We start from the raw sequence: 22,442 nt of genomic DNA on the forward strand, positions 1-22,442 counted from the left end.
CACAGAGAGATCCAGGCACAGGAAGCTCTGCAGAACGGCCAGTTGGGATCCGGGGAGGGAATTCCTGACCTGCAGCCGGGTGTGCTGGCCAGCCAGGCCATGATTGAGAAGACCCTAAATGAGGACCCACGCTGGCAAGGTGACACAAAACCTTCCCACATTAATGCAAGCCCAGTATGAAAACTAATCTCAGTGGGAGTGGTTACAGATTTCAGTGGCAGTGGGTACAAAATGACACTGTATTCAATCAGGTCACTCGTATTCAGTTTCTGTTCCCCTTTTTTGCAGACACCAATTTTGTTTTGGCCAACTACAAAACCGAGCAGTGCACCAAGCCTCCACGTCTATGCAGGCAAGGCTATGCCTGTCCCCACTATCACAACAGCAGAGATAGGAGAAGAAATCCCAGAAAGTTCAAATACAGGTGAGATATTGCAAAGAAATTGCAAAGGCAAAATATTCTCAAACAAAACAGAAGGTGACACACTGTGTCACCTAAAACAGTGGTTCCCAACCTTTTTTTGTCTGAGACCCCCTTTTTCCCAAGAAAATATTTTAGGGCCCCCTTCACATTTTATGATATTATCGCTCCTGTAAGCTTGCAGCAAGGATGACAAAATATGTTGGGGTTTTTTTTCAAACAAACGGTATGTTTATGCACAAATAATAGCCTATGATATTGAAAATACAATAACAAAAACATCAGTAGGCCCTTTGTAATTTAAAAACGTAAGCCTAGGAGCACCCTAAATTGGCCCTATTTGAAATGCAAAAACAAAAATATTCGTACTGGTGTGTAGGTAAAAAAAAAAGAAAGAATATAGGCTATTACTAAATGACTGGTGTCTGGGGCCTCAATAGTTGCATGCTATTTGTGAGGCTTTATCAATGTGAGGCTTTATTTTGTATTCTTTTGGCGCTATAGCGAGCGGTAATAAACTTGCATTTATTAACAGAATAATGCGTCTTTCGGAATAACATTGTAGCCGGAACTACATCTCTCTGTGTACGTCTATGACGAGTCACGCAGGTACTGGGCTACTCCGCAGCGGCAGCGATCCGAACCAGTGTAAAATAGTCCCAATGTAAACACTTATTATAGGTGTACCATAGTGGTTCAGGATAAGACAAAATCACGGATTGAAAAATGGATTCATGATAAACTCGCTCATTAGTCATTATATACATTTTGGAAATTTTGAACAGAAAAAAGTTAAGGACTTTTATTTAATGCTCATTGCTCAAACCTTTCAAAATATGACGCGACCCCCCACAGAGCTCGCTGAGGCCCCCTTGTGGGCCGCGACCCCCCTGTTGGGAACCGATGACCTAAAACACATCCGAGAGTAGAAGTGACGCTATTAAGGAATATTTGCTTTTTTTTCACGTATATGTATATATATATATATATATATATATAATAACACATACATATATTTCTCATGTCTGTGAGGCAAGAATAAGCTGAGTTTAGGTTAATTTAGACACACTCCAGTTCACGGAGAAAGCGCATCCTGTTTGTTTTCTTTATTTTACAAAAGCACAATGTTTTGTTTTTATTGTGAGTTTACACAAATACAAGTAGACCATTTTAGACCCGTTTGGAATAATGTGTTACTCTTATCTGTATGACCAAAAATGACAGGGTATTTTAAGCTGTTTCCACTGTCAGGAAAAATGCAAGTGATCGCGCCGGCGCCTCCATGACATGCAGTAAGCGCGCTAATACTTTAGCTTCCACACTCCACACAAACACTTGGATATGCACCTAATAATGGGTTTATCTATTTATCTAGGTTAACTTTAGAGCAAGCATCCATGTAAAGTTGCTACTTACATGTTTCAACTGATAAGCCATATTTGAGGTCAATGGCGAAGGTTTGGATTTCCTGCCCGACATACTGTAATTACACAAATTTCTTTCTATTGTTCCGCGATTAACCGACTAATACAATTTTGGCTGATTAAACCTCCTCTAGTCCACTAATGTTTAGTCGACTATTAGGGGGCAGCTCTACAGGACACACTTCACTGTGCCCAAACATTATGTTAGAGTAGCGATATGTATAATTGGCTAGTATAGTTTGGCTGTAATATCAAGAGGAGAACTTTACTACGACTAGTTTATTTAAAAACTTTCAATTTTGGTTTCAGGGAAAAAAAATCCTTTTTGTTTATCACAATTTTTTTTTAATTAACATAACACTCAATCTTAGTTGAATTCAACATAAAACTGAATCCCTCTTTGCAGGTCGACGCCCTGCCCGAGTGTAAAGCACGGCGATGAATGGGGCGAACCCTCCAAGTGTGAGAGTGGGGACAGCTGTCAGTACTGCCACTCTCGCACCGAACAGCAGTTCCACCCAGAGGTGAGACTGACACACCTTTACAACATTGAACTTGACTGATTGACTTGAGTTTATTTGATTTGCATTATTTTCTTTATCTCACCAACTTCTATGTTTCTCTTTTTCAAGATTTATAAATCTACGAAATGCAACGACATGAGGCAAACTGGATACTGTCCAAGGGGACCATTCTGTGCTTTTGCACATGTGGAAAGTAAGCATGATTATAAAGATGACTGCAATGTGTTTGTGTGTTGTAGTCATTAAACACCTGAAAGGCAGTGATTTCATTTAGTTCAGTTATGGCTGCAACTGCAGGATTGCAGAGGTGAAAATGAAATGACTTAGTGTGATTATCAAATCGCATAGACTGTGATTTAATTAAATAATTAGGTAAAAGTGTCCTGGTTACATGTACTTGCTCTAGTAATAACAGTGAATTATGCATAATGACATGCAACTAATCGTAAACCAAAAGCTAATCTTATCCCTAACCCTATAGTAAATACTTGTTGTTAGTTAATATTACTCAGTACTTACACTATAACAAGGACACCTTAAAATAAAGTGTACCCAATAATTCTGTGTGCTGCATGTTTCAGAGTGAAGCGCAGCACTGTGTTCTTTTACATGCGAACAGCTCACGATCCAGTGTTTTCTTTGTCTCGGAGCGGCTCGGTTTGCATCACGTCTTATAACATGCATTTGGGAACGTGAAATGCACCAACCGAACTTGTAATGATAAGCGCTGATAAACCAGCTGTTGGGGTTTTGCGCAAAAATAAAACCTCGGTGGTTTAATGTTTGAAAATGAAGAAATTAAGACAGCCATAATTATTAGTATTGTCATTTTGCGGAATGTAAAATAAAAATTATTTATATTATTATATTTTTCTTAAACTCTTCTTTTATTCTAAAGGAAAATATTAAAATAGTAATGTTTTTATTTATTTTATAGTGATATTGATATGTAATCACATATTTCTGGCCAAATTGTGCAGCCCTACACAAACAAGCACTTTGAACTTTTTTTCAAATCCCATTTTAAATCGCAATCGATGTTTTTATCAGAAAAATCTTTTTTGTTTGTTTTTTTGTGCAGCCCTAAGTTGATGACTCAAAGGAATATTTGTGTGTGTGTGTGTCTGAAGGAATTCCTTCCACAGAGGAGACCATGAGCACGTTTCTCACAGCAATGCAGTCGGGTTCTCAGTCCAAGCTGGGCTCCCAGCAATATCCAGAGTGTCCAATCAGCGAGTGGAGCGCCAACATGAATTCCCTCACCAGCAGCGTGAGTAACAACGGACAGGCAGGAAACGTATGTTTGCATGTTTGCACACCTGTCTTGCATCTGTGGTAGAGAAAAGGTCCTTAACTTAGGAAGCAGTTGATTGTTTCATTGTTAGAGCTACTGTTTTTCTATTCATTTCCTCAGTGTTTCATTTTGTTTTCTTTGCATCCATTTCTACTTATTGCAGTCTGTGTTGGAAAGCGAGAATACCTCAAATTCAAATCAGAGCTTTCTATTTAAATGCATTACACCAAAAATTAAACCTGATCGAGCTATTTTCTATTATTGTGAGCGAAATCCTCTCACATCTGCATCCACCTATTTGGCTGGCTCCAAAACCACATTTTTTTAAGCTCATTTGTGCTTTTCTCCTTCAGGTATCATGCTCTAATAGTCCGACTGTAACGCCAAGCTCAGGGAGCCACAGTTCTTTGTCCCCAATTGGACCCATCGGCAGGCCAAAATGCTTTACTAATGGTAGCTTATGTTCAGAGTCCACCACGTCCAGTGTTTCCTCTCCGACGTCTAACTATCCCAAAGCTCCGGGTTTTGAACGGGAGGATCAGGTACTCATGACCGTTTTCTCTAGCCCTTTCTAAAGGGATCTCCTGCAAGACTGCAGGCATGACACACACTGCAAGCTTCACTTTGATTTATTTGCCCCTGGGTCATTTTCATTTCACCACTTTTCTCTTTTGTGTCTTTTAGTGATTTGTTGTCAAATGAAAATCACTTGTCTTTAGTTGTCAATATTCAGTTGTTGTTGTTGAAACTTTCACGTCAGTCTTTGAGATTGAGGGTGTGGTATCATTGTGTGCGCAGGTATTAATACTTTGACTTTGAAATGCCACATGAACTTGTTGATATTGTTCATTTATCGTTCATGTTCTGATGTCTAAAATAATCATTTAAATGCTGTAGTAATCCGAGAAAGACACCCAGAGGCCACATAACCATGTTGTGGTCATCATAAAACATCAAAATGAAGCACGTTGTAATGGTATACTGTAACAAACATCTTTAAACCACAGAAGGGCGTTTCACTTTCTTTTTTTTTTCTCTGAGCAGGTAGCAATTCTCTACATAATACCTGGTTGCCTTAACAACATCAGGTCACATGATAGGATGTATTATCTGATTTCAGGCAAAGAACCAGAAGAGCCAGTCTGGGGAACATAATCAAAAGTTAATGGACCAAGACAAACAGGTAAAGCAACCTAGTCCTCATATTCACTCATTTTACAACCTTACAAGCAAAGACATAAAGTGGTTAGAGCAGTGGATCAGGATATCATCTATGTTTTCATCCTCATTTACAAGAAACCATATAGCATTACATATCATCTGACATAAAAAAAACATTTGTATTTGTGTGTTTTTTTTTTATATGACAATGTTTAAAACAGTGTTATCACTAACTAAAACTTAAATCATTTTAGATAATTGAAATAAATCTGAAATAAAATAAACTATAAATATTAGATGAAACGCTTAAAAAAACTTAAACGAAAATTAGAAATGTTGTTGGCAATAAACTGAAATAAACAAGTGTAAGTTCTAAAACTTCTAAAACAGAAATATAAATAAATGGAAGCTAAATGGACTAATATTATATATCACTAAAACTATATGATACTAAACTCACACTTTTTACAGTGTAATTATACTTTTAAATACGGAGAAAAAATAACTATTTGTACTTTCTACATAATTAGGGGTTGTTTTAGAGTTAGTTGCTAGTAATTATGCATAATTTACTGTTATTACTATTGTCTACTGAAGTACATGCAAGATGTGTAACAGGGACGCTGTAAAAAAAAAAGTGTCCTCAAATGTTAAACCTGAAAGTTAAAAATAAATAAATAGATAAAAATAGGTAAAATAGTAAATAAAATAAAAAATAAAAAAACTCATTAAAGGTACAATATGTAAGATTTTTGTAATAAAATATCCAAAAATCACTTGCACAGTGTGATATATTACCTGCAGTTGTGTATTTATAATATCCCAAAAGTTCCCAAAGATTTTTAATTTCAGAGAAATTCCAATTTTAAATAATGGCTCGTCCCTTATCATTTGATGCCTGTCAATGACGTGATATCCGGGTTATCCCTGGTTTCTGCTCGTACTGCCATAGTAACCATGGCGACAGACGTGGACAACTGCGTTACGTCTAGCGGCACGCTCACGCTGTTGTTTCGTTCAAACATTATGCACAAGCAGACTTTGGGACAAAAGGATAACTAAAACGAGGATCAATATCAGCGTGGCTTTTTCGAGATGCCGAGAGCTCCACGTCCGCAACTAACTTCGACTTGACAGAGCTTCTCGAGTCACGACTTGACAGGGACGCCGCTCTTGCATGTACTTTATTAGACAGGTGAGCAAATGTACATAAAACTAATCAATGTTATATAGCTCAACATGTGGAAATGTTAGAATATGAATAGTATGTTATTCTAATGTTGATCTAGCTTACTCCTAGTCTCATACAGCCAATGAGACTAGAGACTAGCACCCAAAGCGCTGTACAATCATATCAGGGGATCTCTCCTCAACCTCTATCCTAAGCATTAATGAATATTCATAAATGTAAATGTTCCCGAATTAGCCAGAAGGCTAGTTTTCATTGGTAGTCCCTTTGCCAGATGTTATTAGGCCTAAAAACTAGAGAAAAGAAAAGAAAAACAACAATAAGACTAATACAACCAGAAATTGTAAACAACTCTGTAAAATACAATTAAACAACATAATATACAAAAAGACAAATGTACTTTTTTTTTTTTAAAGAGAAAGTGTTGTTTTGGGTGAGATGATGATGATGATGATGATAATAGTATTAATAAAGGTAGCAACATTATTGTTCACATTGTTGATTATGAAGAAGCCATTTCTTAAAATTATACTATTGCTTTTTAAAAAGGATTATATTGCTTCCTTTCACAGGCTCACGGTGGCGTGTTCTCGGTGGTGAACCCACTAGCGTCCAGCATAACATCAAGCATCACATCCAGCTTGGCCTCCAGTATCGGATCTGACAGTTCGTCACCCACCACTTTATCAACCATGAATGCAAAAGCCACGCCTTTCTATCCAGGCAGCAATACTGTGGAGTCAGTAATAGGTAAGGTCCACTGCAGCACTCTTTCGGAAAAACTACATGAGACAGACTCAGCCCAGATAAGGCAGTGCAGAGAAATGCAGAGTGTTTAGTGAAGTCGAAGGAAGTGTATTTGTGGCAAAGCATTGGCCATAATTCAGTGAGTCCACTAAAGATCACTAGTAGAAGCAGCAATGACTCAGCAGCACAGAGCTCAGTGGATGGTAAGTGCTTTTGCCTTTACGTCTGCCTTTTCTTTGAGCTAATTCAAGTTAGATATATGACTGTTACCCGAACACAGCTTTTGATGTATGTTATTACTAACTGTGATTGGATATGAACTGAAATGAATCGTATTGCGGGATGGATAACTGAATTATAACTGATTTATGCCTTTTATCACTTTTTTTTTTTTCTATTTTAGAAAACATAACAAAACATCAATAGCTTCATGCAATATTGTCTCTGTAAGTAGCTGCTTTTTTATATCCACTTTGCAAAAATATTGAATCGGACCACTTTCCTTGCTCTTAGGATCTGCACTTGACCTAAATTTTAGTGACATCAATGTTGCCTCCCTCGACAAAGAGCTAGAGGACCAAGACAACAATGGCCTTGGTTTAACAAGTAAGACTTTATTGTTGTTGTTAGTTTCAGCTTGTACTAGGTATATGATGCAGTTAATATTTAAACATTTTTTTCACCATAGGTCAGAGGTTATTAGGAGGCTCTGCTCCTGTCAATATTCCTGGCTCTCTGGCTCGGTCTTCCTCTCTGCATTCCTCGTCGTCTCTATCTGCCTCCCCGCTCAGCTCGCTGTCTCAATCCCTGTCCCAGTCTCTCCTCACTGGAATGGCGTCCCAGCAGAGCCAGCCACAGGCACCACCTGTTAAACCTGAACACGGCCTTCTAGGAACACCAACGTCTACACAGAACTCCTTAGGTAAGGACTGTACGGTTTGGAGATTGTCACATTCAGGATGAAACGGGACAAAAACTACTACTGAAGATTATTAGCTGAATAATGAATTAATCTGCCATAAAGAGATGTACAGTAATTCAATTTTAGGCTGCATAGATTAGGTCAGCCTGAACCTGGGACACTTCCCAGAAATCCTGGGAAATCCTGTAGATATACTGTATACCGACACTACCGGTCAAAAGTTTTGGAAACATTACTATTTTTACTGTTTTTGAAAGAAGTCTCTTATGCTCATCAAGCCTGCATTTATTTGATCAAAAATACAGAAAAAAATGTAATATTGTGAAATACACAATATTAATCGTTACTATCACTTTTGATCAATTTAAGTCAAGTCACCTTCATTTATATAGCGCTTTTAACAATATGGACTGTTTCAAAGCAGCTTTACAGTGATAATAGGAAATGAGAGTAACATAGATTGTTTTGGCTTTACAGCAGCTCTAGAATTAAGTTATTGTCCAGCTAAATTTAGTTTTGATCGATTCACACGTTGCAAAGATCATTAGTTGTTAACTTAGGGGCTGCTTGCACGACACCGTTCTAACAGAAAACCCTTAATGCGCTCCAGTTGCTCATTCGCACAACAACAGTGCCTGGTGGCTCGAGAACGCAAACCTTGAAATAGGTTCCAAGGTGCAAGCCTTGAAGAATATATATATAAATATATATATTAGGGCCGTCAGTTAAACGCGTTATTAATGGCGTTAATGCAAACCCATTTTAACGGCGTCAATTTTTTTATCGTGCAATTAACGGTCTTTTTGGCCTAGCAAACTTTGTAGTTTTTTTCACATGCTTTTGCAACAGGACGTGGCACTGCGCTTTGAAACCCATTCATTTCAATGGCTTGTGCCGCGCGAGGACGTTTTGTTGCTTCGTCGACCAAAGCGCAAGCGGATCTAGCTAGACCGGAAACAAAACAACAGGCACGCCGCACACACTTGTTTGGGCTTGCGAGCCGGCCAAATAGTTGGTTAATGTTACGTTTTGAGTGGATGACGAGCGCGAGACGCCGAAATTGATGCCAATAAGAATCTGAATGGAAAGTTTACTTTTAAAAAGTTGCCAAATGGTTCCATTGACAAGACCAAAGTGATCTGTGTGTTTTGTCGTTGTGAACTGAGCTATCGTCATCGCAGCGCTTCCAGTCTGAAATACCAATTGATGATGGCCAAGCACACACACACACACACAGACGATGTGAATTCTCCGCCCCCTCGTCAATATCAGTACCATTATTGATGGACAGTGTTACATTGTGTGAGAGATTATTTGCTCCAAGTAAGAATGTTTTAGTGTGAAATTGAACACAGTATATGCCAATGTTGTTTTCAATAAAAAACATTTGCACAAAGCAAGCCGATCCACTTTTCCATGTTGATAAGAGCATTAAAATGAGAAAAAAATAATGGGACAAAAAGAAATCAAGAGACATTTAGAATAGATAAAAATGTGTGATTAATTACGATTAATCGCGACTCGAGTTAACTATGACATTAATGCGATTAATCGCGATTAAATATTTTAATCGTTTGACAGCACTAATATATATATATATATATATATTATATAATATATAATTATAATATAATATAATTATAATATATATATATATATTCATTTCTTTTTCTTTTTTTTCGCAAGCTTTAAAAACGCAAACCTGTGAAAACGCTGATGGTAAACCTCGGGATAAACAGAGAGACTAATATTAGCGTAGACGCCATTCTTCTTATGATGTAACGAGTACATCAGGATTTTTGGGAAGTGTCCCCGGTTCCGGCTGACCTAATCTATGCAGCCTAAGATTGAATTATAATTAAGTTTATAATTTGTTATGTGTATGCCAGGTCAAAGAGATTTGTTTTTAGTCTAGATTTGAACTGACAGAGTGTGTCTGCTTCCTGGACAATGTTAGGAAGACTGTTCCAAAGTTTTGGTGCTAAATAGGAAAATGATCTACCGCCAGCAGTCAATTTTGATATTCTAGGTATTATCAACTTGCTGGAATTTTGAGATCGCAATAGACGCTAAGGACTATAATGCGTTAAGAGCTCGCTCAAGTACTGGGGAGCTAAACCATTTAGTGCTTTGTAAGTAATCAGCAATATTTTAAAATGTATACAATGTTTAATAGGGAGCCAATGCAGTGTTGATAGAACCGGGCTAATATGGTCATACTTCCTGGTTCTTGTAAGAACTCGAGGTGCTGTGTTTTGGACCAGCTGTAATTTATTTATTAAGCATGCAGGGCAACCACCCATAAGAGCATTACAATAATCTAGCCTTGATGTTATGAACGCATGAACTAATTGTTCCGCATTTGTCATTGAAAGCATATGGCGTAATTTAGATATATTTTTTGAGATGGAACAATGCAGTTTTACATATACTAGAAACGTGACTTTCAAATGAAAGATTGATGTCAAAGAGCACACCCAGGTTCCTAACCGACGACGAAGACTTGACAGAGCAGCCATTAAGTGTTAGACAGTATTCTAGATTATTACGTGAGGAAGACTTTTGTCCAATTATTAGAATCTCTGTTTTTTCAGAATTAAGTAGTAGGAAATTACTAGTCATCCAATTTTTTATATCAGCTATGCATTCCGTTAATTTTGTGAATTGGTAAGTTTCGTCAGGGCGTGAAGAAATATAGAGCTGAGTATCATCAGCATAACAGTGAAAACTAATGCCATGCTTCCTAATGATATCTCCCAAGGGTAGCATGTACAGAGTGAACCGCAACGGTCCTAGTACTGAGTCTTGTGGTACGCCAAACTGAACTTGTGATCGATATAAGACATTTGATTTGATTTGATTAACTTTATTGTCTGTTCAGATTTACTGGACAGAGATTCATCTTTGACACTGCTCTACAACCACATTACACACCACATAATAAAAACACATAAAACATGCATAGTAATACATACATGATAAATTAAATTAATACAATATGTGCATATTCACACGCCTATAAATACTACCTCAATTGAGAATTGAATTTAAAACAGTAGCCGCCAATGGAACAAACGATCTTTTATAAATATTCTTCTTGGTATACGTAGCCTACGTCCCGAAGGAAGGACCTCAAAGCAGAAGTGAAGGGGATGAGTCTGGTCTGAATATACCGCTGATGCCCTTTTCTCCAGAAAATGTGAGAATAGCTCTTGCAATGTACTCTGTTTTTGGCCGATAATCTTATTTGCTTCACTAATTACTCGTGTTAGTTTATCCTTCTGTTTCACTGTTAGATTACCATACCATGAGACAATGTTGTAGGTTAGGACACTTTCAATTATCGATCTATAAACAATAGTTAAGATCCTCCTTTCGATGTCAAAATTTCTTAACTTCCTAAGTAGGCTTAAACGCTGTCTAGTTTTCTTATGTATATAATCCACATTGTCCTGGAACGATAGTTTATCATCAATGATTGTACCTAGGTATTTAAAATTTGAGACTTTCTCTATCTTTACACCTTTAATGGTAACTTATTCGTAAGGGGGGTCAACTGTGCCTTTCCTATTTTGATTCCCACAGCATAATTCCTTGGTCTTCTCAATATTCAACCGTAGATGACTGTTGTCAAACCATAGTACAAGATTATCAATACGCTCAGAGTAGGTAGAACAGTTCTTGTTTGTTTGGCAATAAATTAAAACCAAATCATCTGCGTATTTAATCAAGGTGAGATCGTCCTTTTTACACTGAAGCTCATTAGTGTAAACAGAGAAGAGTAAAGGGGACATCTCTTCATTTACTGCTACAAACTGATAACGGTCAGATAAGTATGATTTAAACCATGCTAGTGCAATTCCACTAATGCCAATATAATTTTCGAGTCTATTTAAAAGAATGTTGTGGTCAATAGTATCAAATGCAGCACTAAGATCGAGTAACAGTAATAGAGAGATACAACCATGATCGGATGATAAGAGCAAATCATTTGTGACTCTAATGAGAGCAGTCTCAGTGCTATGGTACGGTCTAAATCCGGACTGAAAATCCTCACAGATACCACAGATTTCTTTCTAAAAAGGAACATAGTTGTGAGGATACTGCTTTTTCTAGTATATTTGACGGAAAAGGCCTGTAATTGACTAATTCTGTATGATCAAGTTGCGTTTTTTTAACAAGCGGTTTAATCATAGCCAGCTTAAATTTTTTTGGTTCGTATGCTAATGATAAAGATGAATTAATGATATTAAGCCTCTGGAAGCATCTCTTTCAATAGCAGTCGGTATAGGGTCTAACATACATGTTGTCGATTTAGATGATTTAACGAGTTTAGAAAAATCTTCCTCTCCTATAGCAATGAATGAATCAAATTTTTCCTCAGGGAGACTACAATGCACTGTCTGATGCGATACTGTAGTAGACGGTTGCATAGTTATAATTTTCTCCCTGAAATTATCAATCTTGTAAGTAAAGAAGTTCATAAAGTCATTACTGCTGTGCTGCTTGGAAATGTCTGGGGTTGAAGCTTTATTTTTCGTTAGTTTAGCCACTGTTTCAAATAAATACCTAGGTTTTTTTCTTCTTCTTCTAATAGGGTTGAAAAATAAGCAGATCTAGCAGCTTTTAAGGCCTCTCTGTACGCAACCGTGCTCCCTTTCCATGAAATGCGAAAAAACTCTAGTTTTGTTTTCTTCCAGTTGCGCTCCGTCCATTTTTCTGGCTGCTCTCTTAAGGGCCTGAGTGTGCTCGTTGTACCACAGCGTTGGACTATTTTCTTTAATCTTCTTTAAGCGCGAAGGCGCAACTGTGTCTAAAGTGATGGAAAAGAGAGTTAAAAGTTTCTGTCGCAATATCGAGTGCTTCTAAGCTATCTGGGATGCTAAGGAGATGAAACTGATCAGGAATGTTATTAATAAAGCAATCTTTAGTGGCAGAAGTGATAGGTCTAACATATTTGTAACACGGAGTCGGCTTTGTAGCCTTGGCTAAATGAAGTTTACACGAAACTAGATAATGATCTGAGATGTCATCGCTCTGCTGCAGAATTTCAACGACATTTATTCCATGTGATAATATTAGATCTAAAGTATGATTACGACAATGAGTGGGTCCTGAGACACGTGTTGTCTAACTCCAATAGAGGTCAGAATGTCTCTAAATGCCAATCCCAATGCGTCTTTTTCGTTATCTATGTGTATATTAAAATCACCCTTATCTGCAGCCATTACTAACTCTGATAGAAAATTAGCAAATTCTTTGATAAAGTCTGTATGGTGCCCTGGTGGCCTGTATACAGTAGCTAGCACACATCTCAAACGTGGTTTATCATTTACACTAGATAGTGTTACATTAAGCACCAACACGTCAAAAGAATTATTTTTGAAACAAGACTTCTCTGTAATTCTGAAGATATTACTATAAATTACAGCAACACCTCCCCCTTTGCCTTTCAGACGAGGCTCATGTTTATAACAATTTAACACATCCTTGAATAAAAGTATTAATTTCTTTCAAAGGAAAAAAAAATTACTGACCCCGAACTTTTGAACGGTAGTGTATATTGTTACAAAATATTTCTATTTTAAACTAATGCTGTTCTTTTTTTTTTACATTTTATTCATCAAAGAATCCTGAAAAAATTATCACAGGTTATAAAAAAAATATTAAGCAGCACAACAGTTTCCTACATTGATAATAAATCAGCATATTAGAATGATTTCTGAAGGATCATGTGACACTGAAGACTGGAGTAATGATGCTGAAAATTCAGCTTTACCATCACAGGAATACATTACATTTTAAATTATATTAAAATAGAAAAACATTATTTTAAATTGTAATAATATTTCACAATATTACTGTTTTTCTGTATTTTTGATCAAATAAATGCAGGCTTGATGAGCATAAGAGACTTCTTTCAAAAACATAAAAAATAGTAATGCTTCCAATCTTTTTAACGGTACTGTATGTGTATAAATAATATATAAAATAACTATTTTCTATTTTAATTAGGGCTGTGTTGAAAAAATCGATTCACCAATTCTGAATCGATTTTCATATTAATTTCTAAAGATCGATCCGTAACTCAGAGGATCGATTTAATAATAGGAACTTTAACTTGCCGCGACTGGGAGATCCCTGTATGCGCATTGAAAGGCTTTCACTCAGCGCGCACACTGTTACAACAACGGGCTTTGAGTGAGTCATTCGTTCATTCAACGAACACGTTCAAAAAAGCTGATTCATTAAAAGAGATGTAATGAAACAAGGTGTTAATTATTTTTAACTTTGAGTTCCACTTTTCAAGGCTCAGCTGAGCAGCAATGCGTCGCATGGGTAACGCTGAAGCTGATGCTTCACTTAGAGACCAATATGGCATTGATTCAATGCGTGACTCGCTGATTTTATTTCCCCGCGGCGGCTTCCTCGCGCTGTGGAATGCTGACCAGCGCTGCTCCTAACGCGCATATGGTAAATACCCGTGACGTGAACGTTAAAAGGATGATATGACAAATATTTCGCTTTCCTTTGACACGGCAACCTTTTTCACGAATACATGACTTCAAAGACAGCCGCAGGTAATCCGCACGCGCTCTGCCGATCTCTCTCATTCACTGTCTGTGCGAAGCCTCTGTAGGCTACACATCACATTCACCACGATAAACAGTCTTGTTTGTTATCATTATGAACTTGTTTAACATTCAATACACATGCATGAAGTTCAAAACAAGCAGTTAAATGTCTATAATAGCCTAATAGTATCAATATGTTGCATAACTACAGTCCTGTAATTCAGGTAACAGCTGGAAAAAAAAAACAAAAAAACTCATATCTAAATCTAGAAAATCGGATCAGATCGGATCGGATCGAATCGAATAATGATAATCGATTCAAGATCTTGAGAATCGGAATCGAATCGATTCTTGAAATTTGAATCGAAACCCAGCTCTAATTTTAATATACTTTAAAATGTAATTTATTCCTGTGATCAAAGCTGAATTTTCAGCATCATTACTCCAGTCTTCAGTGTCACATGATCCTTCAGAAGTCATTCTAATATGCTGATTTGCTTCACAACTTCACAAGTAACATTTTTTTATTATTTTTATTATTATCAGTGTGAAAACAGGTCTGCGGCTTAATATATTTGTGGAAACATCAAAATTATTTGATGAATGGAAAGTTCAAAAGAACTAATTTATTTGAAATAGAAATCTATATAAAACATAAATGTGTTTACTGTTACTTTTGATCAATTTATACTTTTATTCCTCCTTGAATAAAAGAATTTTAAAAAATCTTTTTTCTTTTTCTTTTCTATTTCTTAATTTTTGCATGCCATTATGCATTATAGACCTTATGTAGCCCCGCCCCTTTTCAGCGCTGCGCTCGTTGTCTTTTGTCTTCCGGTCTGTATTTTCACAGCGATCTTGCCTATTTATGAATGAACGGCTCGTTTTAAAATCTTCCCGGTCTACTGACATTTGTTAAGACATCTGATTTAAATATTACAATCCTCATGATAACTTTGGTTAACTTTAAGTAAATCCACTTCAAAAGCTAATTACTCCTGGACAGCAATGCCATACGATATACAGAGCGACCGCAAAAACGGAAGTTCAAAGAGAATATTCTAAAGATGGCGGCGCCCTCGTTTCTCTGGTGCATAAGGTCTATAAGGGTGGGGAAATCACAAAATATCTGATGATATCACAATAATAAACCAGCACAAATGTCTGCTACAACTTTGAGGAAATGCATTTTGTCACTGACTTTGTGGTCAGCCTGTCCTAAAGTAAAGTATTTCATGGACATTCAAAAAACAAAGTGGAAAATACTGTTGTGCTCGTCTCATTTACATAAAACTAACTGCTTTAAACAAAACTTTGGCAAACCCAACAATAAATCTCTGTTGTTATCCAACAGAATAATAAAAATGTGTAAGTTGTGTAGCAGCCAGCTAAGAAGATTAAAACTTTATTTGTGTGCACTATGCATCAGGTGGTCCGTGGGTGTGCCATCTGAGGCTAAGGCTATTATTTTCCTAAACTTTTAAGTATGATCACAGTTTCATGAATATTTGAGCTGATGTAATAATGTGTTGGCCTAGGTCTGAATGGCGGAGCAGGGAGTATATGGGACTTCATGAGTGGCAGCTTCTCTCCCAGCCCATCTCCAGTGTTCAGCAGCCTTACTTCCAGCACGGCCGGCTCCAGCAGCGCAGACATCGGCCGGCTCCTTCGAGAACTGGATGAAGCCAAGCGCAAGATAAAGCAATGGGAGGAAGCCTGGCACCAAGTCAAACAGGTAAGATGTGCTTGCTATTTTGCGGGCCTTATGAGATGGGTGACGCTTAAAACAAATGATTTTGCCTAGCAGCCATTTAGATTCTCCTGTAGGTTGTCTGTGAGAGATTCATCATGCCTAGTTTTATTGTAGAAAATAAAGTCTGACACTGCTTTACTTTGCTTATTGATGCCCATTATCTTCGAGTGACACCTCAAGCTATTGAGTGCTGCAGTGATGATGTATTTTTGTAGGCCCTGGTTCCCTCAACAAAAACCCAACAGGATTTTTCCATTGGCTCGATTATTACAGAAAATAAGCTCTGTGACCAACAAAAGTTTATGATTCTTACCTGTTTTGTTCATCACGATAATCTTCACAAATGAACACCACTTTTATGAATTTTGAAGCCTAAATACAATAGCCGGAAGTTAAAAGCTAAAACGTAGACTATAAACAAAATACTCGCATGGCTTCAACATCACCGGCATTAAAGGGTTAGTTCACCCGAAAATGAAAATGATCCCATAATTTACTCGCCCTCAAGCCATCCTTGGTGTATATGAGTTTCTTCTTCAAGACGAACACAATCAGAGTTATATTAAAAATATCCTGGCTCTTCCAAGCTTTATAATGGGAGTGAATGGTAACTGAGATTTTAAAGCCCAAAAAAGCGCATCCATCCATCCATCATAAAAGTACTCCATACGTCTCCAGGGGGTTAATAAAGGCCTACTGAAGCGAAGCGATGGGGTTTTGTAAGAAAAATATCCATAATTATAACTCTGATTTTGTTTGGCTGAAAGAAGAACGTCATGTACACCTAGGATGGCTTGAGGGTGAGTCAATTATGGGATATTTTTAATTTGTGGGTGAACTCAGGGTTCCCGCGGGGTCTTAAAAAGCCTTAAAAGCATTGAATTTATTAATTTGGAAATAATACCTTAAAAAGTCTTGAATTTTGATGTCTGGGTCTTAAAAATTGTGCTGTAGGCTATGTAACTTCTCTGTATTGTATTTTTCCTCAAAAGTTTCTTTTTTCAACCACGATTATTATGATTTTCGATGTTTATTGTTCAGGGTTCTCTCAGTTCCCCATATTCCCAGCATGGAATAAGTAGCTAGCTAATGTTAAAAAACAACTTAACATTGTTTGGCAAAATTTCTTGTGGCCTACTGAAATATTTGTATTTTTCACACCTGCTTGGCTTATCTTTTACCCATTCCACATTTGAAAAATAAATGAACTCAAGTTCAAGGATTTTGTTTTTCTTTGCTGGTAAGGATGTGAAATAGGTATTCATTTTTTATATAAATGGTCTTAAAAAGGTCTTAAAAAGACTTGAATTTAACTTGAAGAAACCTGTAGGAACCCTGGAACTAACCCTTTAAGCTTCCGACAACTCTTTCAGTCTTTATTTAAAAACATTTTCCCTGAGTTAGAATAGTTGCAAGAGCATGATTATTAACACAGTTTATAAAAGCAGACCAGTGGGTTGATGAGTTGACCTGTTCGGTGTGATAATGTTTAACGTCCCCGACAACCTTCAAAGCTTTAAAAATGCATTTGCAAACCTGAAAATATCTTGAGCTTGTGTTGACCACAGACCTTATTTCAGGCATTTAACCAAACACCCATTTTTAAAAAAAACTTGACTTTGGGGGCGATGGAACCGGAAGTGATAAAATGTGAACTCGTTTCCACGGTTTGACCTATAGATATATGTCATACCTGCAGCACTCCTTTAGCTTGGCAGCTTGAAAAAAGCCCAGAAGGTGTAGAATCAATTAAGTCATTATTATCAGATGGAACGTCTCATTAAAACGCACCTCTCATAGGCCTGTGAAGCGTGGCAGAAAGACGCTCACAAAGCGAAAGAACAAGCTAAATCGGCAGAGGCAGAGCGCCAGCTGGCGGAGCAGAAGCGGGAGGACACCGAGCACAAACTGAAGGAACTGCAAGGAGACTTTGACGTTTTGTGTCGCTCGCCCAGCACGCCTCTTCTGCGCAGCTACGGTGAGCTGGACCAGCTCCCTCTGCCAAAGCTGCGCTCCATCCAGAGCCAGCTGCGCTCTGACCTAGACCTCATAGACGGGGTAAGAAGGACCAGGTCCCAACACGCATACGCCACCATGTCACATTTACACACACACTCTAAGTAAGACCGTTGTACTCTTCTCGTCAAGTAGACGTAAGCGGGGGAAGAGTGGGCAACGCGGTTTAACATCCACACGAGTCAGTCATGCATGACGCACCGCATTGAATCTGTCAGAGTGTGACTGATGTTAACTCTTCTTTTTCTCAACACAGGTAATATATCAGCTTCAGTCAAAGAAATGTATAGTTTGCCAAAAGCATGATCGTTCCATTGTCCTGCAGCCTTGCCAACATTATGTACTTTGTCAGAACTGTGCGTCTGGTAAAGCGGAATGTCCTTACTGTAAGACGAAAATATTGAAGTGGTGATGTACAGCTATCCAAGGTACTATTTAATGATTTAGCCCTTTGAAGAACTACTAATACATAATATTATTATTATTATGCTTACAGTTTCTAAATAGCATTCTTTTTTTTTGTGTTTCAGTATTTCATATAGTTATTCAATTGATTGTTTTATTGGAATCTAAGTGGTGTTTGACTGATACAAATCAAGTACTTGAATGCAATACCTGTTTTGTACAAGCTAGATTATCCATTTTCATAAAGCATTAAACAATTTCCCCTTAATAACTGCTTTAGGCATTTATAGTCAGTTGGCCCTGATTTGACTGTTAGCAACAAAATCATCGGTCCGACGCCATTGTTGCTACTAACTGTGTGAAGAGGATTTCTTGTTAAAAGCACTTTGTTGTTCTTGGAAATTTGTCTGAGGGTATTTTTTTGTTTTTTTGACATTTTGCTTTAAGCTGCTTTGTAGGTTTTTTGTTTAATTTTCTTAGATTTATATATTTTTTCCCCAAATATGCTAAAGTATGAAGCTTTTGTGTGTACTGTGAAACATTAATAGAATATTTCATTGTTTCTTACTGTTAAATCATGGTATAGTGTATATAACTTGTTAGTTTTCATATAAAATAGTACTAGTTAATATTACATTTATTGTTACTTAAATTTTTCAATCAAATAAGTGCAAACTTTGAATGCATTTTAGGCATAACCAGCAGCTGTAATATCAGTAAGGCACATACTGTATGCTAAGGCATTTAGTAAATCGTTTTCTCCGTCTTATAGTGACTATTTAGATATACATTATGTAGTTGTTAGATAGGAGCACACGTGTTCTGAAGTCCTCAGCGACACCAGTAATTATTATTTAATTTTTTTTGGACTTTAGCCTTTCAGATATGTTAGAACATGTATCTGATTCCTGGCCACTCCCTCTTAAGTGCCTTGCCTTAAAAACATTCGAAGCATCTGTGAAGAGTTTAGGATTGTAGTACAAATCTCATCCGCTTGCAAGTATACAAGTATGTATTTTTCAGTAGTACCATATTATCAGAGGATTTACCGGCCTAATTCAGTACTAACGTATTTCCGAGAGACTTCACCCTGGTCGGCGCCTGAGCTCTTGAGGTTCAGCTAAAGAATCGTTCCCTCTTCTTCATCAACGATGGTGCTTTTTGGGTGCAGCTTCATTATCGTTCGAAATGTTGCATCATCCTTAATTTAAACGTGTAGGGATATTCAAATCAGGAAATGTGTGTTTCTTTGATTGCAAAAACTAAACTGGCTTAGTACATTTCTGTTTATTGAAATGTGTAGAATTGTAGTGCTCTGTAGTGTTTACAGACGGACATCATCGGTGTTTTTTCGTATCCAAATTCGACAGTGTAATGTGCTTAGGTAATCTAATTGAAATGACCTGCTACTGTGTTATCTGAAGCTTTTTTTTTTATTTCTTGTTCCTTTCATATTTACAGCAACGAGTTTGTGCGGTAAATTGTCAGGTACACAAAGGTGCAAGTTTCTTGTCTTTTGAAATCGGGATAAACAGTTTACTTCAAAAGGGATGGTTATTGAGGAGCTAATTGCCCAGATCCTCTTTTTTTTCTTCTTTTTTTCGTTCAGCTTCACGAGGCAAAGACAGTGTATATATGATTTCTCTGCTTTCTTTCTTGCATTGTATCTAAATCCACAAGGTCTGTATGTAGCTCATTTTCTTGACATTTGGACTGATTTGTCACTGCATGTGTCAGTGTGTAACTTTTGTTAACCAGCTGAAGCTCTAGATCACACTGCCAAATGTATTGAGCAGACTTATCCCGTCATTTGGTCAGGCGTCGCAGTCGATCGCTCAAAGTATTCCGAAATATTTTTGTGCGGTGCTTCAGATGCATTGACTATGTGCTTATCTTTTCTAGTTCGATTAGCAAAAACATGTTCTCGTTTGTACAATGGTTGACGCAGATAGGTTGAAATGGATCAAAGCAGCTCTGGGTGTGATTTTTTCCAAGTGTTCATGAGCTTTGCAGACGTGTCACTTTGTTGAGGGATTAGTTCCATTATTTGGTTATTGGACCATAAGATAGGGTTTTGTTGGACTATAAAATGTGGTTGAAATGTGTGGGATTTCACACATTTATTTCTCGAATTAAGAGTGCGGTCAAATCAAATGTGGACTTTACTCAAACGAACCAAAGTGGTATTGTAGTTTATACTCGTTTCAAAGTTCAATTGAAGTGGTGTACAATTACTATGTCAGTTTTTCAATGTTTCATTTGACAGGACAACTATGCCAACTGCTTTTGCTGACAATATTAATGGACTAAATGCCCATTTTTGTAGTTTCTACCAAAGACCTTTACTATTCTTTGTTCTCACTGCAATTTTATAACTGCATTTTCATTTTAACATTTTGAGGAAATAGTTAGAAAAATGACCGAACCTAGTACCTTATTTACATTATATGTGCATTCAAAAAATCCTAATGAATCACAATTCTTTATTAACTAAATAAAAAGATTGTGTTTTTTATTATTTTATTTTTTATTTCTCAGTAGAAACGATAACATAGTATTGAATTGGCTGTAATTTACAGTGAAGGAATGTCATAGTAATGAATGAATATTTGTGTTGATATTCTTAAGTGGCCATATGGATTAGTGCTTATTTGAAGTATATATATTTCTTTTTATACAAATAATACTCGTAAAATTCTGAAATCAGATTTGAAACATTAGTTGTTGTGCACTACTTGTATGCTGTCAGGAATTTAAAAGAGTATCTCGTAAGGTGCTTTCTTTAGTTTCCATTTGACTGGTGTTAGTTTTTTTCTGTCTGTTCTTCAGAATTTGGATATGAAATAAGAAATCTTTTAACTTATTTTTTTTTTTTAAACCTTGAAGTCTATTATTGTATTGTCAAATGTTGTCTAATTTGATTGTGATGTAAAATGGGTCCCTTGCTCATGCTAGTTGAAATGGCTGAGACAGACATTGGGTTACATTTATGAAAACTGTTAAAATATCTACATTTCCTAGCTTTTGGCCTAGATACGTTTGCCTGTTATAGTATTGAACAAGTAAAAAAAATATAATTGTTCAAAAATGTAGACCTGCTCTTAAATGTCTGATTCACAATTAGTCATTCTGCTTCATAATACTGTTAAATCTTGGAAGGATCGAGTCTCTTTGGAACAAATTTGTGCCTTTAATAAAACCACGTTGAAAGTATTTTTCATTGAACAAATGGGTAAGCCCAGCTTACCAAATGAGCTGAATTTTAGTGCCTTGGGACATTCTAATCTGTATTTCTCAATGCACAGACTTTCTAAAGACCAGTGTATTAAAATAATACATAATTACTCTGCCATGCCTTTGAACGTTTCACTTTTGAGTAATAAGTGATTCTGAAAGAGAAATATTTATTGATGTTGAAAGTCAGCATGTACAGTGTCTGCTGTCAAATGAACCGTTAAGGTATTTTGCAATTGTATTCTCTACCAAGGGCGTGTTAAAAGTAGCAGCTCATCTGAACAGTTTATGAAGCATGACAAAATTAAAGTGAAATTGTTGCAAAAACTAGTCATTGTGAGTTTGGGCTTCTAAATTATGTTTCTGTGTTACTGGTTTGCTCTACAGTGCTTTTCTGTGCACAGTCTATAATAATGACAGATATTAATCTTTTAGTCAAATGAATCTAAACCACTGCATGAAAGGTTTTGATTTCACACACATGAAACACCTCTGTCTGCATCAGCCATTTTAATACCAACTGTAATCTAAAATGACCATTTAACATTAATGTAAGACCAGGCATCTGTAATTTAAGAAGCACCAAGGACTCTTGTTTAGCAATGTGTAAATTAATGTATTGGACATTTACCATAATGCTCTGCAGTGGAAATAATAATTTCTGTATTTCTTTTTGCATACTTGTGGATTTCTTTTGTCCATTTGTTTGTTTTTCTAATTTTGTTCTCTCTCAGTAGTGTGATTTATTGAACCTAAGGTTTTATGCAATCTTGTATA

The 22,442-nt window shown here is 36.8% G+C and overlaps 1 protein-coding gene across 2 annotated transcripts in view; it reads left to right on the plus strand.

The window, feature by feature from the left end:
- unkl (unk like zinc finger) overlaps positions 1 to 20,935 on the plus strand; it is a 31,092-nt gene extending 10,157 nt beyond the window's left edge. Inside the window, exons 4-17 of one of the 2 annotated variants that reach the window (XM_056241753.1) lie at positions 6 to 139; positions 289 to 424; positions 2,252 to 2,369; positions 2,478 to 2,562; positions 3,500 to 3,666; positions 4,017 to 4,205; positions 4,784 to 4,846; positions 6,586 to 6,763; positions 7,274 to 7,366; positions 7,449 to 7,682; positions 15,796 to 15,992; positions 17,811 to 18,068; positions 18,283 to 20,535; positions 20,569 to 20,935. In XM_056241753.1, coding sequence (XP_056097728.1) covers positions 6 to 139; positions 289 to 424; positions 2,252 to 2,369; positions 2,478 to 2,562; positions 3,500 to 3,666; positions 4,017 to 4,205; positions 4,784 to 4,846; positions 6,586 to 6,763; positions 7,274 to 7,366; positions 7,449 to 7,682; positions 15,796 to 15,992; positions 17,811 to 18,068; positions 18,283 to 18,438 — 2,008 coding nt within the window. In that variant the 3' untranslated portion in view covers positions 18,439 to 20,535; positions 20,569 to 20,935. The remainder of the gene's footprint in view (positions 1 to 5; positions 140 to 288; positions 425 to 2,251; positions 2,370 to 2,477; positions 2,563 to 3,499; positions 3,667 to 4,016; positions 4,206 to 4,783; positions 4,847 to 6,585; positions 6,764 to 7,273; positions 7,367 to 7,448; positions 7,683 to 15,795; positions 15,993 to 17,810; positions 18,069 to 18,282; positions 20,536 to 20,568) is intronic. The other variant, XM_056241754.1, reaches the window with a different exon arrangement.
- Positions 20,936 to 22,442: the final 1,507 nt, after the last annotated feature.

This window comes from Rhinichthys klamathensis, unplaced genomic scaffold (genome assembly GCF_029890125.1).
Source record: "Rhinichthys klamathensis goyatoka isolate OS25496 unplaced genomic scaffold, OSU_Roscu_1.1 h1tg000670l_1, whole genome shotgun sequence".
NCBI lineage: Eukaryota > Metazoa > Chordata > Actinopteri > Cypriniformes > Leuciscidae > Rhinichthys > Rhinichthys klamathensis.